The 14,569-nt window shown below is 35.3% G+C and overlaps 2 protein-coding genes across 2 annotated transcripts; one reads left to right on the forward strand and one right to left on the reverse strand.

Annotated features, from left to right (window-relative positions):
• The first annotated feature begins 2,990 nt into the window (after window positions 1–2,990).
• Window positions 2,991–3,880, forward strand: LOC140867361 (peroxisomal membrane protein 11-4-like). Its single transcript, XM_073272432.1, has one exon. The coding sequence runs from the start codon at window positions 3,149–3,151 to the stop codon at window positions 3,794–3,796; it is 648 nt and encodes a 215-aa protein (XP_073128533.1). The 5' UTR covers window positions 2,991–3,148; the 3' UTR covers window positions 3,797–3,880.
• Window positions 3,881–6,565: 2,685 nt separating this feature from the next.
• On the reverse strand, window positions 6,566–7,382 carry LOC140862710 (uncharacterized). Its single transcript, XM_073265746.1, has 3 exons — window positions 7,163–7,382; window positions 6,983–7,071; window positions 6,566–6,874 (listed from the first exon to the last, which is right to left on the reverse strand). The coding sequence occupies exons 1-3, from the start codon at window positions 7,380–7,382 to the stop codon at window positions 6,566–6,568; spliced, it is 618 nt and encodes a 205-aa protein (XP_073121847.1).
• Between the last annotated feature and the right edge of the window lie 7,187 nt (window positions 7,383–14,569).

The raw sequence follows: 14,569 nt of genomic DNA on the forward strand, positions 1-14,569 counted from the left end.
CTTATTAGCTGTTAAAAAAATTTTTGTAAATTTTTTAACAAAAACTTATAAGCTGTCAAAACAAGTTGTTTGACAGTCTACAAGTTGTTTTTAAAAAAAGGCAAACACTCATATGAGACTCTTGCACGGATCAATTTTGTGAGATGGAGTCTTATCCATGATCCTAACGCTATGACCCGACCCGATTATGGTTTACCTTTTGTAATCCCAATGTATCAACTAAACAAATGCCCCAACACCATCGCCCTCCTTCGAAATTCAACTGTGAAGCCATTGCAGATTCGCACTCGTAGCCCCATAACGAATCGCTATCATTCTCCGAATCCGATAAGAAGCTCGTTGCCAACATCGAAGAACGAAACTCATCGGGTGAGAATTTTGTTGTAATCTACAGACAGACGGCTTAGAATGCCTTTTTCCTGAAATCGAAGAGATCTGATATGAACCGAATTTCATAAATGTTAGGAATCACGAATCCTCTCAAGATCTCTTGTAGTAGCCCGTACCCTAATTAAGTAATTAAAGGATTAATGCTAATTAAATAAATTGGGTATCGGACGGATCGAAAGCTCCGAAGGCACGATCGAAAGCTCCGAACAGGATCGGAAGCTCCGATGAGCGATCAGAGGCACCGATAATATTACGTCAGGCATGACGTGTGGTTGGATCGGAAGCTCCGATCACCCCTATCCGGAGTCAACAAGTGATATTTTGACACGTGGCAGATCAGGATCTTCGGAAGCTCCGATGGCAGGATCGGACGTTCCGATCGAGGTTCGGACATTCCGATCGAGGATCGGAAGTTCCGATCGTTGTCTATAAATAGAGGACCGAGGCTTCATTTCCAATTGCCAATTCCGAGTATTTCCCTCTCCTTTCTAGTCTATTCGAGTTGTTCTAGCCTTCCTAGGCTTGACCCGGGAGTCGTCGAGGCGTTCGGTAGTCGTAGCGGAGTTGTGCCCAAGTTCTGGAGGCATCGACATCAAAGGGCTAACGACGGACGAAAGTATAACTTTTGCTTCTTATAAATATTTAGGAGTATGCAATAGCTTAGTTAAGGCTTTTAGAGCACTATAATGATAGTAGTATTATTTGGAAATGTAGAGCAGACTATAGGCGTGGACCTAGAGTTGGTAGAGCTTGCACTGATTTGAGGTACGGAAGTACTGTTCGAGATATCCTGACTGAGTATGCATGTATTATGTGACTGCATGATTTATATGTCAGACTAATTTTAAGAACTAAAAGGTGGACTACTTTATTTTTTTAATTGGGCTACCCGAGCTAGTATAACATTAACCCAAAAAATAACACTTAAAATTCATTTTGAAAAATCTAGGCCATATAAAAAAATTTAAAAATTTTGGGCCACCCGGGCTTGTACCTGCCTTCGCCCTTGAATGTTTATGAAGTAATGATATGTATGTGACGTACCATTTATTTTTAAAGACAAAAACAGAACATATTCTCTATATACTTGACTTTTTATTACGAGGTTGAAGTTAAACGTATACATATTGGTGATACATTGATTGATTGATATTAATTAATTATTATTTTTAATTTTTGAAAAATTTAATACAATTCTTCTAACTGAATCGTGAAATGTGCAGATTTCGGTTGCGGTGTGTTCATTTGGAAAGACCGAAAACCCCTATTATTTGACAATCAGTAAAATTCTTCCTTTTGTTTCACTTTTATTTTTTGGATGTAGCCATTATATGAAAGATCCAGGTATATTATTATGAAAGTTAATTATTTTACTTTGAGGATAGGTTCTTTTGAATCTACGTATTCCGTTACTTACTAAATCATTAGACACATGTTAGAATTTGTGGAATAATCATAAACGTTAAACAATAGAAATAACATGAAAATGTAAGTTTAGTTATGATTTTTCTTAAAAATAGTAGGATAATCAATTTTAATAATTGTTATCTAGTGAAAAAGGTGATGAAAATGTAAACTATTTATCGAATGACTAATGGAATTTATAAACGCATAACGTTGATTCTTTTTCTTATTTGTTTCTATATCTTATTAAGAGGCATGAGAAGAGATAGAGTTGTTAGGAGAAATTAAGGTTATTGCAATTTGAGGAGAGAAATGTTCAACAAAAAAGGGCATCACATCGAACGTTGAACTGTCGAACCAAGAGATTTTAATTTGTCTACTTGTTGTTGCTGGAGTCACATCGCCAAACTACTAAACCGGTACACTATGTCCGTCTACTTCATGTTGCCGGAGTGGATGTCAACGTTCAATATTCTAATTTTGATCCCTTCTTCATTTGCTTATGTTTGAAACATTATAATACACATTTTTGCTTAGTATTCATAAAGTTGTTTGATGAAATCTTGACTTCATTATATATAAGTTTCATTGACTGTTATATGAAGATGATATTTTGAATGTTAGGAAATATATTTAAATATTGGTCGTAGTTTCATATGTAAACTAAAAAAATAAACCTCATACCATTATTTTTACACACATTTACTAATTTCACTCATTTTTTTGCCGCATCATTTTTTTCGATTTAATTTAAATAGAATGTGAAATAAGAAAATATTTACACAAATATAATTATAAAAAAAGTTAATCTAAATGCATTTTATAATTTATAAATTATGTTTTACACACGGTGCACCGGTCACTAGCTAGTTATATATTATTGAAGGATAAATTAATATAAGAAAAATTGACAATATAACCGAAGAAAAAGAATTAGTGTATTAAAAAAGGGAAAAAAAAGAAAACAAAGGCAAAGAAGGTAAAAAGAAATAATTCAAAAAAATATATGTATATATATATATATATATATAAAAGAAAGAAAAATGTGCGATGGTGTAAAACAGCATCTTCTACTTGTCCTCAGCTCCACCTCCAAAACCAATGGCTCATATATCCTTCATCTCTTCATTCTCTTGTACTTCACAGTTCACACACGGAAACAAAAACAGAGGATAGAAAACTAGTTATTAAACAACATTATGAAATATGAGGACAAAACAATACCGTCCAACCATATATATAATTCGATATATCCATAGTTATCCAAAAAAAAAAAAAATCCAAAATTTTTTAATTAAATATATAACAGTACTTGAAAATCCCATGAGTGGAATTTCATTTTTCATCCTTGGCAATGAACGACACAGTAGATAAACTAGTAATATTTCTTGCAAAAAGAGATGGAATCGACAAAGTTGTTAAAACGTTTCAATATGTATCAAAACTAGTTCATTGGCATGCAGAAATTAGATCAAGTGGAGAGTTGGCTGACAAAGCCAAGAAATGGGAAGTGGCGTCGGGGCTCAGCCGGAAGGCCTTCCGCAGCGGCCGTTTCCTCACCGGGTTCAACGCCCTTAGGAGCATTAATCCTGGACTACTCGCCATCCTCTCCAACGCTGGAGAAATGGTTTACTTCTTCTTCGACCATTTTCTCTGGCTATCAAGAATCGGAGTCCTTGACCCAAAGCTTGCTCCAACAATGAGCTTTGTGTCTGCCTTTGGTGAGGCTTTCGGCTACATATTCTTCATCATTTCGGATTTTATATTGATTCGAAAGGGGATTATGGAAGAAAAAACAAGGGTTGGGGAATCTCGTGAACGGGATAATATTAGGGTCGATCGGGTGATGAGATTGATGTCTGTGGCAGCAAATTTGGCAGATTTGGTTATTGCCATTGCTGATATTCACCCTAATCCTTTCTGTAATCATGCACTCACGTTAGGGATCAGTGGGTTGGTCTCAGCATGGGCTGGTTGGTATAGAAATTGGCCATCTTCTTAATGTAAACCAAACTTTTTAATTTCATCATGTTAATTTAATCATGCTCTCTCTCTCACTGTGTATACATTATATATATAGAAATGATGTTTGAGGCATATAATATAGTAGTATATATGGTTACTTGATCACGCAACAATAAGTTTCTTTCTTTGATTTTAATTTCTTGGAAAATGAAATATCATGAAGATGCAAAATTGTCTTGCAAATTTGCTTAGATACAGTCCTATAATTTAGTCTCAGTTGGTCAGTCCCCTAATTTGTTTTTCTTCTTACGTAATAACAAAAAGGAAAAAATTGCAAATTTCGTCTTGTATGTTAGTCATTTTGCGATTTTGGTCCTCTATGTTTTCACATTTCAGTTTTAGTCTTCCATGTTTTGATTTTTGGCAATTTCGGTCCTTTTTATTCAAAATACTTACGTGGCAGTGTACACGTCAACTCCACATCAGCACTGAATTGGTGCCACGTCGGAAAAAAGACTAAAAATTTCCAAAAAAATAAAGATAGCGGACTAAAACTGAAATCTGAAAATATAAAGGACTAAAATCGCATAGTGACAAACATACATGACCAAAAACGCAATTTTCCCTAACAAAAACCATATTATATTGTATATCTTATCGAAAATTACGATATAATAAATTTTATATCGAAATCATACCGAAAATTTCGGCATACCGAAATTTGCTATAGATTTTATGCCGAAATTTTATGATATATTGAGATTTCGGTACGGTATCGATATATACGTATAGTTTTAAATCGAAAACATTATTTTTTAAAAAAATTATAAATTTATTGTTCAAAAATATTATATACTTTTAAATTTAAACATATTATTTCAGTATTTCGGTGTAAACCGAAATTTTCAAAATTCATACCGTTACTGTAACGAAAAATTCGATTTCGTTAACATACCATACCGAAGTCTTCGATATACCGAAAATTCGATAAATTCGATATTTTTTCAGCACGGTAAACTCGATATGTCAAAAATTCGATATTTTTTCCCACCCTCAATCGGAATACTACTCAAGTAAATTTTAATGTCATGGAAATATTCCAACAAAAATCAAGCTAAATATAAAAAATAAATATAAGAAAATTACAAAAAAATAAAATCAAAATTTAACCAACTAAATGATCAAAAGTTCAGATAAAGACTTTGCAGAATCAATTTGTATGCATGAAATTAATTAGAGTTCGATGTAAATGATAAATGAAAATAGTTTCAGAAAGAAGTTCTATTTCGACTACACAACAGATGATGATGATGATGATGATGATGATGATGATGATGATGATGATGATGATTATTATTATTATTATTATTATTATTATTATTATTATTATTATTATTATTATTTATTATAATAATTATTATTATATAGGGTTGTTGGTGGTGATGATTTTATTCAATCGGGAGGATGATTTATGTAAGCCAGTCAATTGGCTTATGTTATGTTATTTATTTTTAAAGGAGTTTGTAAAAGATAAGTCCATTAATCAATTTACGCGTGGCTCAAGGTAAGCCAATGAAATTTGTCGGATATAACTCCATGATATTTTTTATCAAATAAAAATAATGTCTCATTGATTGTATATCATTATTACCGAAGAACGTGTATTACAAGTCAATTATTGGTTTATTTTATAATATTTTTTATTTTTCTAGAGACAAATATTTTTTTATTCCGAATAAATATAATGTCACATTTTTTTTTGACAAAAAAAAACTTGTAACTTTATTGAATACTTGAAATGTCAGAAATTACAAGTTTAACCAACCAACGAGAAAAATTCTCAGTCACCTAACAAAAAGGTGAAGAGAAAGAACAAGAAAATTTAGCTATGAAATAGGCCACAAAATTGGCCGATCTCTTTACATGAATGAGCGACACATTTTCAAACTCAAGCATAAGAGAATTAATTTCTGAAGCGCACATGCCCACGTAACTCAAATCACCTTTTGGCTTCATGTCTGCTTGCACTGCAAAAGTGAATCCGACGCTATCACAACTTGATTAAATTATTTTTCTCTTAATACTTCAAGACCTGATTTGATAGAAAGAAGCTCGATCCCCTAACACGACAGATCCAGACATCACCACATTATTACCAAGCACCATCACTGGTTGTCCCTCCTCATCCCGAACAATCCCTCCAATTCCACATTTGTTATTCTCCTCATCAAAACTTGCATCTATATCTAATCGCAACTGCCCAGACAAAGGCAAGGACCAAATCTGCGAAGAAAGAGAGGCTGCAACTGGATTAGGAAGAGAGAGATAAATCAATGCTCTTTGATAATCCTTCAGCATCAACTTGCCTTCCAAAGAAACATCCCGCATCTCCCTCCTTTCACTACTATGCAACACACGACATCTCTCCTCCCAAAATTTCAAAACTAGACACGCAAATTCCTCAGTCAGGCCACGATCTGGAAATGACATCAGCCTCATACACACATCCTCGGTGTCTAGGTGCAGATAGTGCTTAAGATCGGCCCACACTTCATTATTCTTCTAGAACTTATTCAACACCGGACAGAAAAGAAATGCATGTCAAGTTGAATCCTCAAAAGAATGGCATAGAGGGCAGCATTCAGAGGTCAGAATATGATTTTAGACAAGATTTACACCAGTGGGAAGGATGTTATGAAAGACACGCCAATAGAACACTCAAATTTTCGGGGTATAGACAGTGACCAGAGAAACCACCACCATTTCTGAATGACCGCAAAACTCGAGTAATTTTCAAGTTGATCCCCTACACCATCCCAATCCAATACCCACTTTTAATATAGTATTTTCCCTTCAAGTAAAATTTCCAGAACCTCTTATTTTCAGAGCAATGCCCTGAAGTCGGAATAGATAATATATCTTGCACAACGTGAGCACTACACATATTTCGAATGAGAGGTTCATTCCAGTGTCTTTTCGTGATTAACATGTTAACATCTGCACCCTCTGGAATCTGTATGGAATTATGAGGAAGTCTGGATCGCATATTCGGGATCCATTTCTTCTTCAAAATATCAATTGAACTCCCATTCCCATTACGCAAACACAATCCCTTCTATAATACGATTCTACTCCAAAACAAAGATCACCAGATAAAAAAAGGATTACTTCCCAACGACGACTGCATAACATCCACATGTCTAAAATAACGAGCTTTGAGAACCTTCGCTACTAGAGAAGACAGATGCTGAATGATGTGCCAGAGCTGTTTAGCAAGCAGTGCTTTGTTGAAGATCTCAAGATTTCGAAATCCTAGGACACTAAAGAATTTGAGGTTTACAAAGGAAGTCCCATGTTCTCCAGTGCATCCTCTTTTTTTCATTCTCCGATCCCTACCAAAAACCTGCACATTCTTTCTCCATTGCATTGCAAGTAGCCTTAGGAAGGCGGAAACAAGACATATCATATGTAGGAATAGCTTGCAATACTGACTTGATGAGTATCTCCTTACCTCCAACTGAGAAAAGTTTATTCCACCATCCTTTTATGCGTCGAGTAACTCGCTCCATTAGGTACCCAAATTGCATCTTCTTACTTCTCATAGAAAACATCGGAAGATCCATGTAAACTTCATGTCCTTGGACAACAGGGATGGTGAGCGCTGATTTAATTGTATCGATCATAGCCGGACTTGTATTAGGATTGAACGAGATTGACTATTTTTCAAAATTAATAACCTGGCTTGATGCTTTCTCATATGCACGCAAACAGTCAACGACACTCATACAGTCGTCTTTCGTAGTCTTAAAGAACACAAGACTATCATCAGCGAAGAAAAGGTAGGTCATTGACCGGCTAAATCGGTGTGATATAAATCTACTGGCAAGCGTACCAGGTCAAGTAATAGTAAAGTGGACAGAGAGTCCAAGTATCGATCCCACAGGGACTGCAGTCAATTCTCAAGAATTAATTATTTTACTTAATCTAGACAAAATAATAGAAGGATTTTGAATTAAATAAGATAAGAATATAAAATAAAAACTGATTAAGAAATAAGAATAAAAATAACTAAAGATAAAAATAATTAAAATAAAGACAACCAAGACACACGTAGGTACCGAACAAATCACGTATGTAGTCGATTCAGGACTCAGATTTAATTTTAATTCACGGGAATTCTCCTAATTTGTTCAAAGGTCTATTTCTAGAACAATCAAACCTATTCAAATATTGATGAACTAATCTTTCGTAATTCTAATCAAATTTAAATGCATTAAATATTTGTGAAAATTCAGTTTACACCTAAACTGCACACTGAAACCGAATTCTATTTCTAGTCGGTTTTACAATATGTTAATTATCAGATTGATCAAAATCAAAACCTCCTCTGTCGATTTGGAATTGATTAACATGTAAGCAAACAGTTGATCAGACAATTCACAAGACAAATATAAATCTAACAATCAATAAAATAAAATTAACTCTAAAAAATCCCAAACAAACATCCAAGTTTTCTACATGAATTTGTTCGGCCCAATCACGCCGTCTTGGTTGAAAATAAACTACTCAATAATTAAAAATAATAATTCAAAAATAAAAATAAGAAGAAGAAAATAAAGAAGAAATCTTCTCTCCCAATCCTTGTAGCCGCCTCCTCTTGCGTTGTCTGCGCTCTGGAGCCTCCGAAACCCTCAAAAATATGTTATATCTTGTATATATATGGTCCGGAATGCCTATCAGTTAATTTTATCTCAAAACAAGGAGTTTTCGGAACACATATGACCCCCGAACACGCGCGCGTGTGCGGCATAGGCCTCGCATGCACGTAGCACATAAAAACAGAGGCCTGTACGTCGGACTCGCACGCGCGCGAGCTTGATTCTCGCGCGCGCAGTACAAAAAATCTGCGCCGAGCGATAATTTTCAAAAATTCATATCTCGAGATCTAGCCGTCGGATTGAGCTGAAATTTGGACAGCAGCTTCAAAACATCTTTAAATTTAATTTGAACGGTGGAGATTGGATTTCAATGTTTCTAAAATTTAATATGATTTTTCGATCAAGACTGCTCCGTAATTCACTCTTCAAAATTCCATTTTCCTACAAAATTAACCCAAGGAGTGAAATACACACACATGCACTAAAACACATAAAAACACATAAAAATAATATGAATGAACACAAAATAGACATAAAAATAACATGAAATAATGCATACAAAATGCACTTATCAACACCCCCATACTTAAATCTTGCTCGCCCTCGAGTAAGACATGCAAAAACAAAATGCAAACAAAAACATAAGTAAGGACGATTCATAAATGTGCAAAGCCTCTGAGAAGTTTAATCACAAAACAAAAAACACAGACATGCTCTCAACTTTTCATAATACACCTTTGGTTTAACGTGAACGTGTGTGTGTGAAATGTCATTCCAGTTTCATACAACTTAGACCGAATTCATTTCAAAACTGCTTAGCGACCTATGACAAATTATTGCAAGTTTAACTCTTCAAGTGCTCATTCCTTCCAACGACCTCTAGACAAACCCACCTCCCTTGAGATAATGAATTACACACCTCCGGATTTTGCACCCGGTATTGCATTAGCCCCAATAATTACCCGCTGACTTAGCTATAACTGGCTAGGATACGAAAAATCATTCTATTTTTTCTTTCTAATCCCCTCGCCTATAGCCCGGATGGAGCATCAATCCCATTGAATCCGCATACTTAGCCTTAAATTTGATTTTTTTTTATAGGATTTTAATCCTTTCAAGGCCCGGATGGAATTGTATATAAATTTTTCTAGGTGCGCCCAAGATCATAAGTGTAAACTAGAGCCTCATCAAAATTCATAGAACACAATCAAGATCCACAAACCACCTATTGCCGTGCAATGGTCAAACAGACAGAAACTTCATCAAATCTTTTGCTACAATTCACTGGTCTAACATTAGTGCTTAAAAATATTCACGGTTCAACCTACAGTTTCTCATGTCCAGTCAAGAGCAAATTTTTTTCAAAAATCCATTTTTTTCAAACTTCATCATCATTGGCTATTATGATTCATCCTACTCATAACAATGCAAACAACAACAAAAATAAACTGTATGTAAAGAAATATGAAACACGACAGATGCAACACAAACACATAGACAATGCAATACTAGTCTACCCCCCATACTTATCCAAAGCATTGTCCTCAATGCTTCAGAACAATGAACAGAATGCATAACAAACCCACAAATGCAAAGACAAACAAAAACACAATGAGAACAAAAATAAAACTCCCCTGGTTTTCGATGAATCCTCGTCCTTCTTGATAGTATCAGCTGGGACAGCAGCAGCAGATTGTATATATCGACAGGCACGACCAACTGGCATGGGAAAGAAACAAAAATCAAACAAAAACAAAAACAAAAACCAAAAATAAAATAAAAATCAAAAAGAAAGAACACTGGGTTGCCTCCCAGTCAGCGCTAAATTTATAGTCTAATGCTCGACTATGCAGAAGCAACCATCAAAGAGCGGCTGCCGCCCATAGTAAGAATCATATGATTCTACGTATGGATTTTGAATTTCTTCGCCCTCAAGCTTGGCGTGATATTTGCAGTTTAAGCTTGTCGGTCTAACAGTACTCGACATGAAATTTTTCCTTTGGAAAGAGACTCTGATTCTAGGCTGAAGCTCAAAGAGGATGGAATACTGTGGAGGTGGCGTCAATGGCAAAAAAGTATCTTCTAACGGTGTACATAAAACGACCACTGACGAGATAAAATCTCTCTCCTTGTATAGTTCTTCCTCCTCCACTATTACGTTTGGCTCATCCTCACAAGAAGATTCCTCAAAAATGATTTCTTCATGCTCTGGCTCAGTTACTTCACTCAATTGGCAGATATCCAAAATTGGTTCTCTAATAAGCGCAATCTGTTCATCCAAAAGACTTATGCGGCTTTCTAAAAATTGATTTGTCTCTGTCTGTTGCCGCAAAAAATTCTCCAACTGAGCCACATAATCTTCGGAACGTCCTATGCACTCTTCTTGATGCTCTGGTGGTTGGTTCGCAAAATTTTTAGAGTTGATATCTGGAGGATATTGGTGACTCCAACCCTGCAGTGAAGGATCACAATGCCAATGGTAGTCAAAATCTGCCATATCATTTAACAAGTACATCGCACTGTCTTCATCTCTTCTAAACAATTGACTGCCAGTGGCCAACGCTCCATAATCCACCCAACTTCTTGTAATCTCATCCAAACCACCATAAAAAAATTGAGTGAGGGTGTAAGTAGAAAACTAATGGCATCGAAATCTGTTCGCCAAATCATTGAATCTCCCCCAAACAGCATAGAATGGCTCCAAGTATTGCTGGCCAAATCTTGTGAATACCTGATGATGATCCATCTCCAAGTACCTCACAAGCAAAAGAAAAGAAAAAAAAATCAAAATTAAAATAAAATAAAAAAAAACGAAAAGAACGAAAAGATAGAAATAAAAAAAAATGTCTAGCCTCAAGCAAATAATCTATCCTAATATAATCTAAACAGTCCCCGGCAACGGCGCCAAAAACTTGACCGGCTAAATCGGTGTGATATAAATCTACTGGCAAGCGTACCAGGTCAAGTAATAGTAAAGTGGACAGAGAGTCCAAGTATCGATCCCACAGGGACTGCAGTCAATTCTCAAGAATTAATTATTTTACTTAATCTAAACAAAATAATAGAAGGATTTTGAATTAAATAAGATAAGAATATAAAATAAAAACTGATTAAGAAATAAGAATAAAAATAACTAAAGATAAAAATAATTAAAATAAAGACAACCAAGACACACGTAGGTACCGAACAAATCACGTAACATGTAGTCGATTCAGGACTCAGATTTAATTTTAATTCACGGGAATTCTCCTAATTTGTTCAAAGGTCTATTTCTAGAACAATCAAACCTATTCAAATATTGATGAACTAATCTTTCGTAATTCTAATCAAATTTAAATGCATTAAATATTTGTGAAAATTCAGTTTACACCTAAACCGCACACTGAAACCGAATTCTATTTCTAGTCGGTTTTACAATATGTTAATTATCAGATTGATCAAAATCAAAACCTCCTCTGTCGATTTGGAATTGATTAACATGCAAGAAAACAGTTGATCAGACTATTCACAAGAAAAATATAAATCTGACAATCAATAAAATAAAATTAACTCTAAAAAATCCCAAACAAACATTCAAGTTTTCTACATGAATTTGTTCGGCCCAATCACGCCGTCTTGGTTGAAAATAAACTACTCAATAATTAAAAATAATAATTCAAAAATAAAAATAAGAAGAAGAAAAGAAAGAAGAAATATTCTCTCCCAAGCCTTGTAGCCGCCTCCTCTTGCGTTGTCTGCGCTCTGGAGCCTCCGAAACCCTCAAAAATATGTTATATCTTGTATATATATGGTCCGGAATGCCTATCAGTTAATTTTCTCTCAAAACAAGGAGTTTTCGGAACACATATGACCCCCAAATACGCGCGCGTGCGTGGCATAGGCCTCGCGCGCGCGCGTAGCACATAAAAACAGAGGCCTTTACGTCGGACTCGCGCGCGCGCGAGCTTGATTCTCGCGCGCGCGCAGTACAAAATATCTGCGCTGAGCGACAGTTTTCAAAAATTCATATATCGAGATCTAGCCGTCGGATTGAGCTGAAATTTGGACAGCAGCTTCAAAACATCTTTAATTTAATCTGAACGGTGGAGATTGGATTTCAATGTGTCTAAAATGTAATATGATTTTTCGATCAAGGCTGCTCCGTAATTCACTCTTCAAAATTCCATTTTCCTACAAAATTAACCCAAGGAGTGAAATACACACACATGCACTAAAGCACATAAAAACACATAAAAATAATATGAATGCACACAAAATAGACATAAAAATAACATGAAATAATGCATACAAAATGCACTTATCAGTCATCACTGGACAATCAGAGGCAATCCGAGCACCCTTCAATCATCCATTATTCAACACCATAGAAAACATTGATGATAATCCTTCAACACAAATAGTAAATAGATAGGGAGAGATGGGGTCATCTTGACGGATTCCCCTGCTCGGTTTCAGATTACCCACCACCTGCGAGTTCAGAGAGAAAGAATAGCTTACACTCATTACACATCTCATCACTTTACCAACCCATTCTTCACAGAATCCCATCTTAAGCACGACTGCCTTTAGAAAGGTCTACTCCACCATGTCATAAGCCTTACTCATGTTCAGTTTCAAAGACACATACCCAAGTTTTCCATCTTGTCTGTTCCGCATCCAATGCATCATCTCAAACCCGAGAATAATGTTATCAATAATCAGTCTACCTGGAGCAAAAGCACTCTCAGCGGCCTCAATCTATTAGTTAATGCCCTTGCCAAAATTTTGTAGCAAACATTACATAGACTGATAGGGCGGAATTCCTTTATCAAGTGTAATGTCCCGAAAATATTTAATTTGAGAATTTACGGAATTTGAGATTTAAATTCCGAGTTTGAAAATAATAAATTTAATAAATTAGGGGAATTTGGATTTAAATTCCTAATATTAATAAATTGAGGTACTTAATTGATATTTGAAATTTGATCAGGGACTAAATTGTAAATATGCAAAAGTTCAAGGAGTAAAACGCAAAAATGGAGTTTGACATGTCAAACCACATATAATATGTATATTGTATGTATCTTTCCCATTCTCCAAGTAGAAGTATCGAGAGAGAGGGAGAAGAAGAGGGAAACGCCATTTTCTTCAACCTTTGAGCTTCGATTCTCTTAATCCGCGTGGTAGAATTTAAGATTGATCGTTTATTTGAGATTTTGGTGTCGACGGCTTCGTTTCGGCGTAAGTTTTATTAAGTTATACCATATTTGAATTTTTGAGATGGTGTTAGAATTAAGATTTGATTGTATATATGTGTTCTTGAGCTAGTAGAAATAGCATATCTAAGACGGATCGAGAAAAGATCGACGTTTGAATTTTTTATGAATTTTTGAAGGAATTTTTGAAAATCTGAAATTGGAGGCTGCCGAACTTGTGAATATTATATGGATATGATGATGATATTAATTAGATTAAATTGATATCTTGATATAGTTGAAGTTTGGAATGCCGGTTCATAACCGTTACGCCGTCGGTTCAAGAATTGATTGACTTTTGAAGCTATAGATTGAACTAGACATTGAATAAGATTGAATTATAATATTGACAATGTATAAACGTTATTTCAGATTTGAAGTAAAGTTATCGAGTTCGAGGCGAATAATTCAAGTTGTTCGAAGTTGGAAAGAGGTTTGAAGCAATTAAGATCTTCAACTAGCTAGATGAGAATGAGCATATTTTGATAAGTATTGGGCTGTTGCAGCTTTGCAAGATTCGAATACTTCGAACCCGAGATAGAAAGGTATGAGCTGACATCGATGACATTGGAAAGAATTGTGGGGATCTCGTGTACTAATCTCAATTCTTAATACACAATCAACCTTAATTAAAATCCGATAACAAAATAATCAATCGATTTTATTTTATCAATACGGGCGCGGGTGCGCCCCTGGCCAGCGCCCCCGCGCCCAACCGGGCAGAACTTTTGTTCTCCCAGAACCCGAGCTAGCGCGGGTGCGCTCAAACGGGCAAAAATAATTTCCACTTTGGCTATTTTGCTGTCAAATACGGATTGATAATGTATAACTCCTACAACCAACTCAAAATACATACAAATGAAGTTAACATCAACCAACCTCAATCTAAACATGTATTGCTACATTAGTTCTTGAAGG

This window comes from Henckelia pumila, chromosome 4 (genome assembly GCF_033568475.1).
Source record: "Henckelia pumila isolate YLH828 chromosome 4, ASM3356847v2, whole genome shotgun sequence".
NCBI classification, from domain to species: Eukaryota; Viridiplantae; Streptophyta; class Magnoliopsida; order Lamiales; family Gesneriaceae; genus Henckelia; species Henckelia pumila.

What these genes read in the sequence shown, in the direction of transcription:
- LOC140867361 (XM_073272432.1), top strand. Translation starts at nt 3,149, where the DNA reads ATGAACGACACAGTAGATAAACTAGTAATATTTCTTGCAAAAAGAGAT.
- LOC140862710 (XM_073265746.1), bottom strand. Translation starts at nt 7,382, where the DNA reads ATGGATCTTCCGATGTTTTCTATGAGAAGTAAGAAGATGCAATTTGGG. An exon ending in AATGGAGAAAGAATGTGCAG is followed by an intron (nt 7,072 to 7,162) that starts GTTTTTGGTAGG and finishes TTAGTGTCCTAG; the next exon opens with GATTTCGAAATCTTGAGATC. An exon ending in TGTCTTCTCTAGTAGCGAAG is followed by an intron (nt 6,875 to 6,982) that starts GTTCTCAAAGCT and finishes ATCGTATTATAG; the next exon opens with AAGGGATTGTGTTTGCGTAA.